Source organism: Xenopus laevis, chromosome 9_10S (genome assembly GCF_017654675.1).
Source record: "Xenopus laevis strain J_2021 chromosome 9_10S, Xenopus_laevis_v10.1, whole genome shotgun sequence".
Lineage (NCBI taxonomy): Eukaryota > Metazoa > Chordata > Amphibia > Anura > Pipidae > Xenopus > Xenopus laevis.
This window is the reverse complement of record NC_054388.1, coordinates 74,125,968-74,142,199: the sequence shown is the minus strand read 5'-3', so window position 1 is coordinate 74,142,199 and position 16,232 is coordinate 74,125,968. Positions and strand designations below refer to the sequence as shown.

The following is a 16,232-nucleotide window of genomic DNA, read 5'->3' as shown; positions in this document are numbered from 1 at the left end:
GTGCCACCTTCATGTTTTATGTCATAATCCTTAGAAGAAAATGATCTGCACCAAACTTTGACGCTGCTTTTCTAGATTGGGGAGAGAGAACACATAACCTAATTCCTTTTGTGACGTTTGTGGTAAGGTTGTTTAATACAACAGCAACAAAACAGATGTATTAGTTACTGACACTATTTTAAATATCCTGTTATAATTGTCATTCCCAGCACTTGATCCCTGGGATATTTGTTACCAATTTATTTTTTAAACATTTCATTGTATTTGTTTTTTTAATTTTTTAAATGTCTTCGTAGGTGCAGCCACATGAAATTTTAGGCCTGATTTTGGATTCAAGTATTGTGAAATAAAACTAGAATTTTTATATAGTAGTACATTTGTAAACTTGGGAATCACGCACTAGGAGTAGACTAACCGCAAATTAAGCTTTTATTGTGTGTCCACACTGGACGCACAATAAAAGCTTAATTTGCAGTTATTCTGCTGTTATATTAAAAGCCTTATTTTACCAACAGTCAAATTACACTATTTTTCATTTTTGAGTGTTTGTGAATGTCATAAAAGTCATATACCATTTAAAGGGGTATGACATCACAGCGTCAGGCTGTGACATAATTCGAGTGTGCCCAAGACTGCACGTTGCATTGTATTATAATTATAATATAATAATAAATTATTATGTATTATCATCTGCAATAATAATAATAATAATGTGTATTTATAAAGCATCAACATATTCTGCAGCCCAGTACAATAATGGGATTATATATTGAACATACATAATTATTTACATAAATACCACTAATACCACTGCCTAAAAGAGTTTGCAAACTAATCTTACTGAAAAAGCAGTAATCTTTGCATCATACGATACACCAGATCTCAATAAACTGTACAATGTAATAAGTGTCTTAAGAAGAATATTGCACCCTGAAATGCACATGGTTTTTCTTATTTATGTATTGGATTACATTTCCCAGTTAACGACTAATTACTACAGTGGCTGCATGATTTCAGTTTAACCATCCTATAATCTACCACAGGAATCCTGCAGATTTGGCATAAATGGCCAGACAACGTGATGTGCATCTTGCTAAACTGGTCAGACCAGCTTTGTACAAGTATGGGACCTGTTATCCAGAAGACCTGGGGTAATCGATCTTTCCATAATTTGGCTCTTCATACCTTAAAGCAGTGATCCCCAACCAGTAGCTCGCGAGCAACATGTTGCTCTCCAACCCCTTGGATGTTGCTCTCTGTGTCGTCAGAGCAGATGCTTATTTTTGAATTCCAGGCTTGGAACCAAGTTTTAATTGCATAAAAACTAAGTATAGTACCAAGTAGAGCCTCTTGTAGGTTGCCAGTCCACATAGGGGCAACCAAATAGCCAATCACAGCCCTTATTTGGCACTCCAAGGGACTATTTTATGCTTGTGTTGCTCTCCAACTCTTTTTACATTTGAATGTGGCTCACGGGTAAAAAAAGGTTGGGGACCCCTGCCTTAAAGGGATACTGTCATGGGAAAAAAGTTTTTTTTTCAAAATGAATCAGTTAATAGTGCTGACATGGGGCAGCTGGGAAATTGACAAAATGTCTAGCCCCATGTCAGATTTCAAAATTGAATATAAAAAAATCTGTTTGCTCTTTTGAGAAATGGATTTCAGTGCAGAATTCTGCTGGAGTAGCACTATTAACTGATGCGTTTTGAAAAAAACATGTTTTCCGATGACAGGATCCCTTTAAATCTACTAGAAAATAATTAAAATATTAAATAAGCCCAATAGGCTGGATTTGTCTTAGTTGGGATCTAGTACAAGGTACTGTTATATTATTACAGAAAAAGGAAATAATTTTTAAAATTTTGAATTATTTTGATAAAATGGAGTTTACGGGAGACAAGCATTCTGTAATTCAGTAGTTTCTGGATAACTGGCTTCCGCATAATGGATCCCATACCTTTATAGAATAGCAGTGTTTATTAGCATTTGGCTGTTTATGGAAAGTCTCCTGGAACACCTTTTATACTATATAATGTCTTCCTTTAATAGATAATAGTAAAAAAAGGAGATGCATCATTGATTCAACCACATTTTCTCTGCAGAAGGTGGATTATTTACCACATTTTATGTAATTGTTTATGTGCTTTATTCAACAGATTTATGGAGAATATAACAATCTGTGTAATTTTGTTCAGGGTGGAAATCATTGTTATGTTATATTATAGCAGCTGCTATAAAACTACAAGCAAGAATATCCTGTTCACCTGTATTTCAGCAGCAATAGCAAGAGACGTATAAATCTTTTTCTAAATGCTATGCTGAGTCATAACTAAGATCTGTTCACGTTATGTTCCCTACACTTAACAATGCATGATGTTTGGCAGCCCTGGGGTCCCAGGGTGATTGTATGTGTTTGCCTTTAGTACTCCAGTTTCTGCCCCCATGCTCCAAAATCATACATGCAGGTTAATGGATTACTGATAAAACTGACTGAAAGTATGTGAAAGCAATAATGACCATAAAAATTATTTTTATTAGCGCTCTCTAGCTCATATGAAGGTGTTAGTGACCCGGTTTGCAGGTTCTCTAATACTATTGCAGGTATCTTTCAGAAAAGTGGCCAACCAAAAGCAACAAGTCACATCAATGACACTTCAAATTGTGTGTGATTGTAAATATAGGTAACTGAAATTGGTAAAATGGTCTAGCAACAGATATTGACTATTTGTCCAGAAAATCATAGAAATGATTGATCCTTTAAATATTAGGGAAGTGTAAATTTTTACCATCTTGGAAAAAAATCCCTTAAAAAGCAAACAAATACAGCAGTGCTTTAATCAGAGTGCTAATGATTGCCTGACTAGGATGTGGTTAATGACTGCTGAGCTTTATGGGAACTGCTTCTCGGTGTGGATGCCATTCAGTTTGGCTCCCTGCCCCAATGTATCCTTTTTTCCCTGTCTCATCATGTGAGGTCTCCCCAATATCCAGGGATTCTGGCCTCTGTCTCCAGGATTTGCTTTAACTGTGTGTGTGTAGCCTGTAAGAGACCTTTCAAGGTCAAGACCATGGCCTTCTGAAATACAACTGATCATGGTCATGGGATGATACAGGTACTGTACTAAACATAGCATGTGTAATGCTCATGGTGCAACCAATTTTGATTAACTATACTTTACAGTGTTAAAGCAAATCAGCAGTGATTTGGGGTCATAAAATATTGTAGTTGATTTGTATTTTTGTAGAATTGCATAAGTAATGAAACTTCCTATTAGCCCTTTCAATTGCAGTTTTACTTGTGCACATATGGAGAACAGAGTTCCTCATAGGCAGACCCATTAGGTGACACATCCCAATAAGCAGTATGTTGCTGCTTGATATTAACTGTATGTTTTTTGACCCAAGAAAAAAACTACTGGAAACAACCCTCCTTCCCATAAACTGTGTCATTTGCAGATGTGCCAGATGCAAGTACTAAAGCCCTGAGTGGCGCAAAATCGTGGCCCTTAATACTCATTCAACAAGCACTTGCTGCCAACACATATCTGTACTCATTGCACGTTGTGACTGCAAGGGGTTACCAGATGAGTATGGAACAGGAATCAAACCCAGGCTTTTTTTAGTGACATTCTAGTCAGCAGCTACTTTTATTCTTTTTGGGCGAACCACTCCTAAGCTTTTATTTGCCATACAATAAGAGTGGTTTATAAGAGAAAAGACATCCTGAGTGAAAGGGATATTTTATTACATAATTGTGATATTTTTTTTTAATTAACTTCTCTCTATTCACCTGTTGTTCTTTTTGTGCATTAAGGTGCTAATGACACACAATATTATACAGTACACAACATTTCTTTTAGAAGCCATGAAAAGATTTCGTGTCAATATATCATAGAGGCCTAGGGAATCAAATGTCATGCCGTGATGTGCTATGGGCTCATCACTGTTTAGGGCTGTAGAGGGGATCACTCTACATGTTAGCTTATCTTTTATAATTTGTCATATTTTGGTATTGCATCCTAACATAGCATAGCATCTGCCTTTGGCTTCAGGAGGAGCCCTCCGCTACTCAGATGCCACCAGGTCTTAAAAGTGAACTATCGCAAAAATCAAAATTTAATACAAGCTTCAGCATACTGCATACTGCATCATTTCTGAAATAATCAAGTTTATCTTCACTATCTCTCTCTCAGCATTTGTTTCTCTTCATTCTGTCTTCATGCAGCAGTTGGGTGTGTAGGGTGTGTAGTAGGGGGGGGCTCCGTTTCCTAGCAGATGTATTAGAGCACATTCAAATAACTGATTCCAATACAAATAAAATCTAACAAAATAACTGCCTTTTGCACAAATTCTGCATGTAGAGAGACATGTAAACCTGATTTCTGGTGGTTTTAATAGAGTGAGCTCTAAAACTTCATCAAGGCAAAAGGAGTCCCCTTAAAAGATATATTGGATCTAACTGGCAATGATTGTTTGACAGCCATCTGCTGTATGAACAGAGAATGAAGAGAAACAGATGCTGAGGGAGGAATAGTGAAGCTAAACTTGATTATTTCAGAAACAGTCCAGAATTTTTAATTAGTTGTATTTAGAAAGTTTCTTATTTCAGTATGCTGAAGTATATACTAAATTTTCATTTCCGTGATAGTTCCCCTTTAAAGTGAAAGGACCAGGGAGAAAGTTCTGGGCAGGCAAGGGGACCGTAATATATACAGGAATCAAACCCAAGATCGGTATGAAACAGGAATCAAACCCAGGCATTTTTCAGTGACATTCTAGTCAGCAGCTTCTTTTATTCTTTTTGGGCGAACCACTCCTAAGCTTTGATTTGCCATACAATAAGAGACCGGGGTTTATAACAGAAAAGACATCCTGAGTGAAAGGGATATTTTATTACATAATTGTGATATTTTTTTAATAAACTTCTCTCTATTCACCGGTTGTTCTTTTTGTGCATTAAGGTGCTAATGACGCACAATATTTGACGGTACACAACATTTCTTTTAGAAGCCATGAAAAGATTTCCTGTCAATATATTATAGAGGCCCCAGGGAATCTGGTTAGGGCTGTAGAGGGGATCACTCTACACGTTAGCTTAGAAGCCATCTTTCAATTCAGGATTTAAAAAGGTACTTTCAGATCTTTCATAATTTGTTGGAATAAAAATGTGATGTAATTTAAGTAATGTTTTTATTAAAATGTCAGCATGTGACATGCAACCTACTTGCTCCCTGTGTTTAAATCCTGTAGTTGGTCAGCTTTCAAAAAGGAAACAGAAAAGTATAGTTAAGACATGTAAACCTGTACTGCTATGGTGCAGCGGGGGGGGGGGTACAAGGGCGCTCAGATTGTGTAAAAAGTAAACACAATATTGTCACGTATGGTATCCCAGACCCAGAACAAACACCAAGGTCCCAGCCTCAGCTCACGATTTCACCTGTAGCATCTGCCTTTGGCTTCGTAAGGAGCCCTCCGCTACTCAGATGCCGCCAGGTCTTAAAAGGGAACTATCGCGAAAATGAAAATTTAATACAAGCTTCAGCATACTGAAATACTGATTTAATCAATCAATTAAATGTTCTGCATTGTTTCTGAAATAATCAAGTTTATCTTCACTATCTCTCTCCCAGCATCTGTTTCTCTTCATTCTGCCTTCATGCAGCAGTTGGGTGTCAGATATTCATTGACAGTTAGATCCAATATATCTTATAGGGGGCTTCCTTTCCTTTCAGATGTATTAAGAGTTCACTCAAATAACGGATTCCAACACAAATAAAATCTAACAAAATAACTGCCTTTTGCACAAATTATGCATGTAGACAGACATGATTTCTGGTGATTTTAATAGAAGTGACCTCTAATACATCTTCTAGGCAAAAGGACCCCCCCCCCCTAAAATATATATTGGATCTAACTGTCAATGATTGTTTGACACCCAACTGCTGCATGAACAGAGAATGAAGAGAAATAGATGCTGACGGAGGAAGCGTGAAGATAAACTTGATTGTTTAAAAAATGGTCAGAATTCAGAATTTCTAATTGGTTGTATTTAGAAAGTTTCTTATTTCAGTATGCTGAAGCTTATATAACATTTTAATTTTTCGCAATAGTTCCCCTTTAAAGTAAAAGGACCAGGGAGAAAGTTCTGGGCAGGCAAGGGGACTGTAATATATAAAGGAGGTAAGGAGAACAGAGAGTGAAGTCGTGGAACAGGTTGTGACAGTACCAACCAGTCAGTGCAGTATAGAATCAGGAACCAGGAGGCTAGTCAGAATAAACAGGCTAGAACAGTACCAGTCAGACAGTGCAGTACAAAATATGGAGCAAGGAGCCTAGTCAGGATAAACAGACCGTGTTCAAACCCAATCAGTAATGGCACAAAGTCAGGATCCAGAAGAGTGGTCAAACGGGCAAGGGTTGGTTCAGGCAGCGATACAGCAAAGTCAAAAACAGGCAACGGTCACGAACAGATAATCAGATAAGAATCAAACCCACAAACTATCAGGAAACAGACCTACGTTGGGCAATGAGAAGTGCAGAGCAGGGGGTTTTATAGGCAGTTTAATGAGATTATGCTGATTGGAGCAACATTCCAGAAGATATAAAGTTTAGCAAGATCCTATGTACAAGTTATTCTGAATTGAGAAAGCCAGTTGGATGACTGGTGAAACGTCTTCAAGAAAAAAACATAGTCCAGTTGATTTGACCTATTTCTATAGATGTTACATTATTCCCCTCTATAAGTGATAATAAGCATGAAAAAATTTTTTTGAGCTCAGGAGGAAGTTCTAAGCGGACAATGCTTTAACTCCCCTATTTGCCTCACTTACTATTAGGAACAAAATGTTTTAAAGGAGTTACACACGTAATATAGCTCACTGCATTTATTATAACTACCTTTGCATTAATGTTTCAGTTTTAATAATACTCATCGTATTTTTGTAGTTTGCACACTTTAGTTAATTTTTTTGTTTATCCACATCATACTTACAGTTTGGCTGCATATCTCCAGGAAATTTTGAGCGGGTGATTGCAAGTATTACAAATATAACCACAGGCCATAAAATGAGGACCAAAGACCAAACCTGCAATTAAGAAAGAACTGAAAAAATGACTTTTATACAAATAAAATTTGATAAAAATAAGTTAGTACTAGAGGTTATTTAATACAGACCATTTCTAGCAATAATGGAAGCAGACAACAGAATTAAATTAATAGTATATAGTACCTTTGTACTGATATAAATGTTAATAATACACTCATGATAAAAAAAATACCATCTACTGAATTATTTGGGTAATGCAGGTGTTCTCTGCTTAGTTGTTCTACAGTATACTGCTTATAAGCACCTTGGCATTTTGCTTGATAATAAGATGTTACATTTACAATATATAGCCTTCCAAAAATTGAAGTCCAAATTTAAATTTAAAGTTTACTGTTCCCATCACTGGTGTTTCAGTCTGGCTGCTCAGAAATCCAGTTACAGATTCCCTGCAATATTAGCAACTATTGTATCAATTATAACAGCTGATTTAAAAATAAATTTGCTAAACAGGGCCAAAGATAAGAAATGTATCGACTAATACTAATGTATGAATTAAGAACAGTTACAGAATCTGAGACCACCTTCCCAGAGTTGCTTTAGAAAGACACAAAAAATTTGAAAAACAATTCTAAATTATTGTTAAAATGGTCACAAACAAGTAACTGAAAGTAATTGAAAAAAGTCTTTATTTCTGATAAACGTTCTGAAAACAACTGGATTGAACAAAACTGAATGTTGAAAGATGAACAACCTCTTTAATAAGGTAAGGGAATACTTTTGAAGACTGTAGTAGCTTACTGTATATGAGCACAATTACATACAGTACATACTGATGTATAATGAATGAAATCTGTACTGCTGAACATTATTTCAAGTGCATTGATCCGCTACTGCAAGTTTACTCTCGGACAGTTTTATATTCAAGTTACAATTATTACTTGAGATACTGTAAGAGAGAGAGAGTACAGAAAATCTAAACTCTTGAAATATGCATGAGGTACTGTCAAGAACTACAGGAGACATATGAAAAGCCACATACCCTTTTGAATTGTGTGCAAGAAAAGGCATTTACCCATATTCTTATTTACCCTAGCAAACAGACAGTGGTTTGAATGAAAGACTGTAATTTTAATAGGAGAGGGTCTGCATATAAAGACAGGTATTTAAAAGTAACAAAAACAATAACATTTCAGCTTCACAGAGCAATTGTTTTCGGCTGCTGGGGTCAGTGACCCCAATTTGAAAAGTGTAAAAAATAAATAACAAACTATAAAAAATAAATAATGAAAACCAGTTGCAAAGTTGCTAAGAATAAGGCATTCAATAACATAGTTAAAATTTATTAATTATTTAATTATTAATATTATTAAAATTATCAAATTTTACAATGTCAGAATTTCCCAAGACTACAGTACAGCAATATTGACACTTTACGTAAATAGCCATTATTTCTTTTGAAAGTGAATCTTTTAAGGATGCTGCCCCAGGTGTATGAATTTTTGACTTCTAAAGTAAATGTGCCCATGATCCTAGGAGAGAGAAAACGAGGAAGGCTGGTTACTCAGAAGAGCAAGTGTTAGGTCAAGGCTTCCTTGCTAACAGCTCTAATTGAGATTGTTGCATTATGATCCATGTCTTTCCTATTTACTTTAGACAGCAGGAAAAAAATGCAGTATATGGCCCTTACGCAGTAGCATAACAAACATCGACTAGGCCCCCTATGAGAAAAAAAACCCAGCCTGGGCCCAGAGAATGGAGTTCTCCTTTGGCGCTCCCTCCCAACCCTCTGCTGGCTGCATGTGTGTAACAGAAGGGGCTAGGAGAAGGAACTACCATACAGTGATATCCCCCCCCAGTAGCAGGATGTGTTCTATAGTAGTCACCATTGCCTCAGGGCTGTGCAGGTTATAGCAGGAACTACCTATATCATTTCTGTTCACACAGTGATTTTGAACTTGCCCTGTAACAAGATATTCCAGTATGTGTTTATCTTACATCGAATAGCTCATTTTTTTGGTATAGTTACGAAGGTTTTATCTGTGCAGTTTGCAGCTTAAGAAACAAAAGAAGAAAAATGCTATGAGAAAGTAAAATGGGTCATTTTAAGTAACAGGTAAATATACAGTGTTCTATTTAACAACCACACACCTAGGTGAATTTCACAGGGCACTGAAAAACAATATTTTTAATACAGGGACTTTGTTATCAAATCTACAGGAAAAGACACAACTAAATCTTGCTATGTCCATGCAAATTTGGGTCCATATATGCACATATCTAATGAGTTCCCCGGTATTGTGGTTCAGGGCATCATAACTTATGCTAGCATTTAGCCTTAAATTCCCGTTTTTATATCATTTAACACTGTCTTGCCAGTGTTGTGAGCATGGACACTACCGTGTCTGGATCTCTGATAAGCTTTAGGAATCCCAGTCCAACTATGTAAGCAACCCCAGGCACTGTCAGTATTGTTTCCCCCACCTGAAAAACAGGTTGTGTCAACCTACAGCTCCAGTGGGTTTAGCATTTTAAGGGTCATACATCCTATAAAATATTAACAAATTCACTGCACTCACAGGACTTTGCAAAAAAAAAAACTATTTTACTTTTTAATTGGCTTGATTGAAAATTGCTTTAAGTTTTGCACCAAGTCCTGTTTTTGTTGATATTTTATACTATCAAGCATGTAGCTTTTTGTAAAGGAAGTAAAAACATTGAATATGTCATTATATTAATTAAAATACAGCCTTCATTTGTTAAATGAAGAAAATCCACTGCTACTAAATTATTTAACATGACAAAAGTATAAGGACTTTCTGTCCAACCAGCCCTTAAGCTGATGGCCCATGGTATATATTTTCCACTAGCTTAATTCAAGCTAACCATTTTAGTCTGGAAAGAGCTAGTTTCCAGAGGAACAAAGCAGAAATTACAACCCATATGCCATAGTCCTCAAGATCAATAAAATGAAATAACACTTTTTACACTCATAACCAGATTGCTCCATACAGGCAGATCAATAGTCTGCAGGACTTTCATACTAACATCGTAAGTTAGGTTGAACAAAGACACAAGTTCAACCTAAAGTCTGTATATAACTTTCCTAACTGCTAGTTGATCCAGAAGAAAGCAAAAAAAGACAGTTTGAAGCCTCTCCAATGGAAGAGCTGGAAGATGGCGCTCATGAGCTCCACTGCACTTATTCTGCACCTATATGTGAGTAATGAATTAGGAGCACTTTCTGGGGTAATCACCTGGGGAGAGCAAGGAGGGGGGACTATGTAGGGTAGTGGGTAGTGTTTTTTATTATTGGTGGGGTTTAGTTCTCCTGTAAAAGAGACTGCCCAGAACTCCACCCATTTGTAAAGGCTTAAGACCACCATTAAAGGTTTGTTTTTTAACCCATATTTTTGTAAATACATGCTCTTGCATTAAGTACCCCCATATGTAATACAAGAAACAATGTTTGCCCTGTATCAATAACCCATAGCAACCAATAAGATATTTCAAAACAGGTGGCCAGTAAATCCTACCTGGTGATTGGCTGCTATGGGTTACTGCTCCTGGCCAAATTAGGGGCATATTTATTATGATGTGTTAAATCAAATTCGCAGACACAACAGTGTGTAAAAAGTTGTGTTTTATTTGCCGCTGTATGAAGGCACGATTTTACACCGTTGTTTTACACCACTTCTGACCATTGTAAGTAAGTTCAGATGGAAGTTGCTCTAAGAAAAAAAACATGTTTTTTACATGGCAGAACCTGGTGATGTGTGGCAAATGTTATTGCCATTTTTTTAAACCGCATAAATAAACCTTACCCTTAGTGACTTATATTAAATAACCCCAATAAAATAAGTAGTGAAACAGGGGACCAGAAAATGTGCATTGATTTATGTTACTCTACAGTATTACAGCCTAACAAAGCACAAGCATTACATACACTATTAAATTCTTGTAAGTAACTGTCCCTAAAGAACTTCAGACACAAGGACATGGCACAATTAATATTTGCCCTGAATCAAACTGATGCCGCTAACGCTAATGCCACTTCCTGAAGCAGCAACACACTGTCTGATTTACAATAAGGGGCCTATTTATTATGCTGTGTAAAACAAAATTCACTGGAACCGTATAAAACAAATGGCAAACTTATCAAAGTGTGTGATATTTTACACCATGCAAACACCAGATTTTGTGCCATTGTTTCACACTGCTTCAGACCTTTGTAAGTAAGTACCTTTGCCCTTTAAGGTACATCCATGAACTGCCACCTTATTAATTCAGCATTTAAGTTGCAAACTGGTCACTTCTAATTGTGAGCTCTTCAGGACACATACTGGAATGTTCTTTCTTTTATTCCTCTGCATTTCAAAAACTAGTCTTGGCATGTATTTCCCTGTTTATAAAGTATCACTTTAGCTGATAAACCACCTTTCTTTATTATCTGTATTATAAATATATTGTATAACTGGTCAACACCAGCTACCCTGACAATGAAATACAAACATATATATGAACCCTATAGTGTCCCTCACAATAATTAAATATGATTCTTCTTGTAATAATGCAGCCCAGAATCAATCACTAGTTAAATGTCTGCTGTACTTGATATGGAATAATATTGAAATACTATTAATGAAAAAGTAAAATGAATTGAATAATTTACTTACCGGCTGCCTCTTGATGCTCAGCCAGTTTTTCCATAAGAGAACCCTGAGTTGGTGTAAAAACGAAGCCATCTTGCTTCAAGAGTGGTTTCGGAAAAAATTTAATTGAAACAATAAATATGTATAAATATGATGCATTTAGTGTTAACAAAAATGTCACCCAAATAATTTCAGAAAATGTATCTAGGCCATCTTTTTCCGCTGATACTGTATAAGGTAATAGAGTAATGCAGGGAATATAAGTAGCAGAAGGAGGTGATTTCTTGGTAGCCTGTGTGTTTGCAAATGATCCTGTGTTGCTTGTGTCACAGGCTGGAATAACGAGAGATGCTACTCATTGTCTGGGTAGCCTTAAAAACACACCTTTTACCACCCCTCCCTTACCAAGCCCTGTAGTCACACACAAGCTTTCCCTCTATGATATTTAGAAGAATAGAAGGGAGCAAATATACTCTGCGTGTGAGTATGTAACAGGTGTCACCAGGTTCTTATATTCCACACATTCTTTGAATGGAATAAAATGTTAAAGGGGAACTATCAGCATACTGAAATAAGAAACTTTCTAAATACAATCAAAAATTCTGTAGTGTTTCTGAAATAGTTAAGTTAATATTCACTATTTCTCTCCAGGCATCTATAGGTGGGGCTCCTTTTGCCTAGAAGATGTATTAGCGTTCACTCTATTAAATTCACCAGAAATCATATCTCTTCACATGCAGGATTTGTGCAAAAGGCAGTTATTTTGTTATATTTTGTTTGTACTGAAATCAGTTTGAGTGAACTCTAATACATCTGAAGGAAAGCCCCCCCCCACATAAGATATATTGGATCTAAAGCTGGCCATAGACGCAAAGATCCGATCGTACGAATCAACGTACGATCGGACTTTCCCATCTCCCGACCCTCCACTAACCATTCAGATCAAAGTCTTTACCATTCCGATCAAATAAGAACAGATCACCCAATGTTCTGCCCCTGACAGCAATCGTACGATACTTATGTCTCACAACACTAGTGACAGTCTCCGTCTGAAAATCGTACGATCGGCAATACACGCAGAGATATTATCGGCAGGCGACAGAAATTTTCTACCCTGTCCAATCGACCAAATGACTGATCTCCGACGGACGAAAAATGTCGGGACTCTCCACACATGGTCCGAAAATCGTACGAATCCACGATTCGTACGATCGGATCTTTGCGTCTATGGCCAGCTTAACTGTCAATGACTATCTGACACCAAACTGCTGCATGAAGACAGAATGAAAAGAAACAGGTGCTGAGAGAGGAATAGTGAACATGAACTTGATTATTTCACAAACGATACAGAACTTTTAAGTTATATTTAGAAAGTTTCTTATTTCAGTACAATGAAGCTTGTATTACATTTTCATTTTTGTGATAGTTCCCCTTTAAGAAAAAAATTGTGCAATCTATTTATTTACAGGGACATTCTATATAGACAAGGTATAGTTAGCATGAAGACCAAATGCATATTTGCTGTTTACAGGATGTATCAATGAATATTTTATTATTATCTATTATAATATAGTTCTGAGAGATTCTGCAGTGTTTACAGAGATTATCTGTCAATCAAATCAGTCACTGACCCAGTGAACCTTACAATCTAAGGTCTCTATCACATAACACACGCAAAAAGATCATTTTTATTTCACAAGGTGGTCTATCAGAATAAAAAAAATATTGAGAACCCAATGCCCAAGCAAAGCAACTGGTTTTGTCATTTGTTGTTCATAAAGATACATATTAGACATTTAGTAAAAAGTTTTAGAAAATAATCATTTTACCCCATTTCCCAAATGAAACTGTGAAATATAACTTCTAGCATTTTAATCATTCTAGGCAGAGTAGCAATTCATTCTAGGCATCATTCTAGGCAGAGAAGCTTTAGTCTAGCTACACTGTTGGAACACCTAACCCTATTGGGTCTTAGTTACGATTGCTGCAAGTGCCAGAGAATTAATGGAAGCAAAATCACACCCCTTAAAGGGGTTGTTCACCTTCAGATTAACTTTTAGTATGATGTAGAGTGATGTTCCGAGACAATTTGCAATTGGTTTTCATTTTTTGTTATTTGTGGATTTTGAGTTATTTCACTCTTTATTCAGCAGCTCTGCAGTTTGCAGTTTCAGCAGTCTGGTTGCTAGAATTCACGTTACCCTAGCAACCATGCATTAGTTTGAATAAGAAACTGGAATATGAACAGGGGAGGAGCCGAATAGTAAGATGAGTAATTTACTGTAGCAATAACAATACATTTGTAGCCTTACAGAGCATTTGGATTTTTGTATGGGGTCAGTGACCCCCATTTGAAAACTGGAAAGAGTCAGACAAAGAAGGCCAATTATTCAAAAACTATAATAAATAAATAAATAAATAACGAAGACCAATTGAAAAGTTGCTTAAAAATGTCCATTCTACAGCATATTAAAAGTTATTTTAAGGTGCACCACCTCTTTAATGCTTGTTTTTGTTTTGATACTGAAAGGTGCAGAGTACAGCAATAGCAGACAGAAGGAACCTGTAACGATCTGTTACCTGGGATCCCGGAGGAGGACAGCTGGTCCTAGGCGGACAGATGGCAACTGGAACTCCTCTACGGCTCCGGTCTTCACCGACGCCCTTTTGGGGCCCCGGACTTTCTGCGGCGGAGTCAGCAAAGGAGCCAAGCGTGTTAGCCAAAAGCGAAGTATCCAGGGATCAGGCAAAGGCGTAGTCAATTACAGGCAGTGGTCGGTTTCAGGAAGCAGAGAAGCGAAGTACCAAGGGATAAGGCAAAAGCGTCGTCAAGTTCAAGCAGTGGTCGGTCCGGGCAGCGAAGGTACAAGGTCGAATAAACAGGCCAAGGGTCGAATAAACAGGAAAGCAGGCAAACGGGACTTGAGCAGGAACTGTGGAAACAGAAGCCAGCTTGGGCAATGTGAGAAGGAAGAGGAAGGTATTTAAGGGGACAGGAACCAATCAGGAGCAGGCTGAGGAAGACAGACAGATCAGGGACCAATAGGAAGCCAGGCGCCCAAATTAGATGTCATAGCTCCTAAGTGTTTTGGTGGGAGCGTCCATTTTGGCATGCACCGGTGTTTATGCGCCGGCGCCTAAGTTGACGCGATCCAGCGTTTATGCGCTGGCGCACTGCCGGTGTTACAGTACCCCCCCTTCAGGAGACCCCTCCGGGGGCTCCCAGGGCTTGTCCGGAAACCTCCTATGGAAGGTCCTCAATAATCGGGGGGCATGGGTATTGGCAGCACTCACCCACGATCTCTCCTCAGGACCAAAGCCTCTCCAGTGGACCAGGTACTGGACTCCTCCTCTGGACCTACGAGAGTCAATAATATCTTGTACCTCAAATTCCTGATGGCCATTCAGGAAAACAGGAGGAGGAGGTGATTCCAGAGAAGAAAATGCGTTCTGGACAACAGGTTTGAGCAATGAAACGTGGAAAGAGCTGGAAATGTTCATGTTGGGAGGAAGGTCCAACCTCACAGACACCGGGTTAATGATTTCCTTGACTTTAAAAGGACCGATGAAGCGAGGACCCAGCTTAGGACAGGACTGCTTGAGCTTGATATTCCTAGAAGAGAGCCAGACAGAGTCCCCTACCTTGAACCAGGGAGCAGGGCGACGATGTTTATCGGCAGCCACCTTCTGGCGTGAAGAAGCCTTGGCAAGGGCGGAATGAGCATCTGTCCAGATCTTCTGAAAGTTCCGAAACAAGGAGTCAGCTGCAGGAACGTCCACTTTGACAGCAGTTGGAGGAAGAGCTGAGGGAGAGAGACCATAGACACAGAAAAAGGGAGAGCAGTTTAAAGAGCTATGTTTGAGATTATTATGTGCAAACTCAGCCCAAGGAAGAAGATCAGACCAGTTATCCTGATTTTGTGAGATGAAACATCGGAGAAACTGCTCCAAAGATTGGTTCGTCCTTTCAGTCTGCCCATTACTCTGAGGATGGTAAGCCGTGGAAAAGTTCAGATGAATGTTCAGAAGTTTACAAAAAGCCCTCCAGAATCTTGAAACAAACTGAACGCCACGATCAGAGACAATGGAGGAAGGAATGCCATGCAGGCGAAAAACCTCTTTGACAAAAAGCTGAGCGAGAGTGGAGGCTGTGGGCAACTTCTTGAGGGGAACAAAGTGCGCCATCTTCGAGAATCTATCCACGACGACCCAAATGGTAGTCATCCCCGAAGACTTGGGTAAATCCACCACAAAGTCCATTGCAATGTCCACCCAGGGTTGGGAGGGAGTGGGTAAAGGTTGAAGAAGGCCACAAGGAAGGGAACGAGGAGTCTTCTGTTGAGCACAGGTGACACAGGAAGACACAAACAAAGAGACATCTCGTTTCAAGGAGGGCCACCAAAAGTACCTGGATAACAAATCGAAAGTCTTGTTTACACCAGGATGCCCAGCCAACTTGGATGAATGGGCCCAGGACAGGACTTGAGGGACAGAGGAGGCAGGCACAAAGGTCTTTCCAGGAGGACATTCTGGAGGA

At 38.2% G+C, this 16,232-nt stretch overlaps 1 protein-coding gene across 1 annotated transcript in view; it reads right to left on the bottom strand.

The window, feature by feature from the left end:
* abca12.S (ATP binding cassette subfamily A member 12 S homeolog) overlaps positions 1-12,165 on the bottom strand; it is a 92,128-nt gene extending 79,963 nt beyond the window's left edge. The window contains exons 1-2 of the mRNA XM_018238948.2: positions 11,720-12,165; positions 6,992-7,085 (exon numbers count right to left, since the gene is read on the bottom strand). Of these exons, the coding sequence (XP_018094437.1) occupies positions 6,992-7,085; positions 11,720-11,788 (163 nt within the window). The 5' untranslated portion in view covers positions 11,789-12,165. The remainder of the gene's footprint in view (positions 1-6,991; positions 7,086-11,719) is intronic.
* Positions 12,166-16,232: the final 4,067 nt, after the last annotated feature.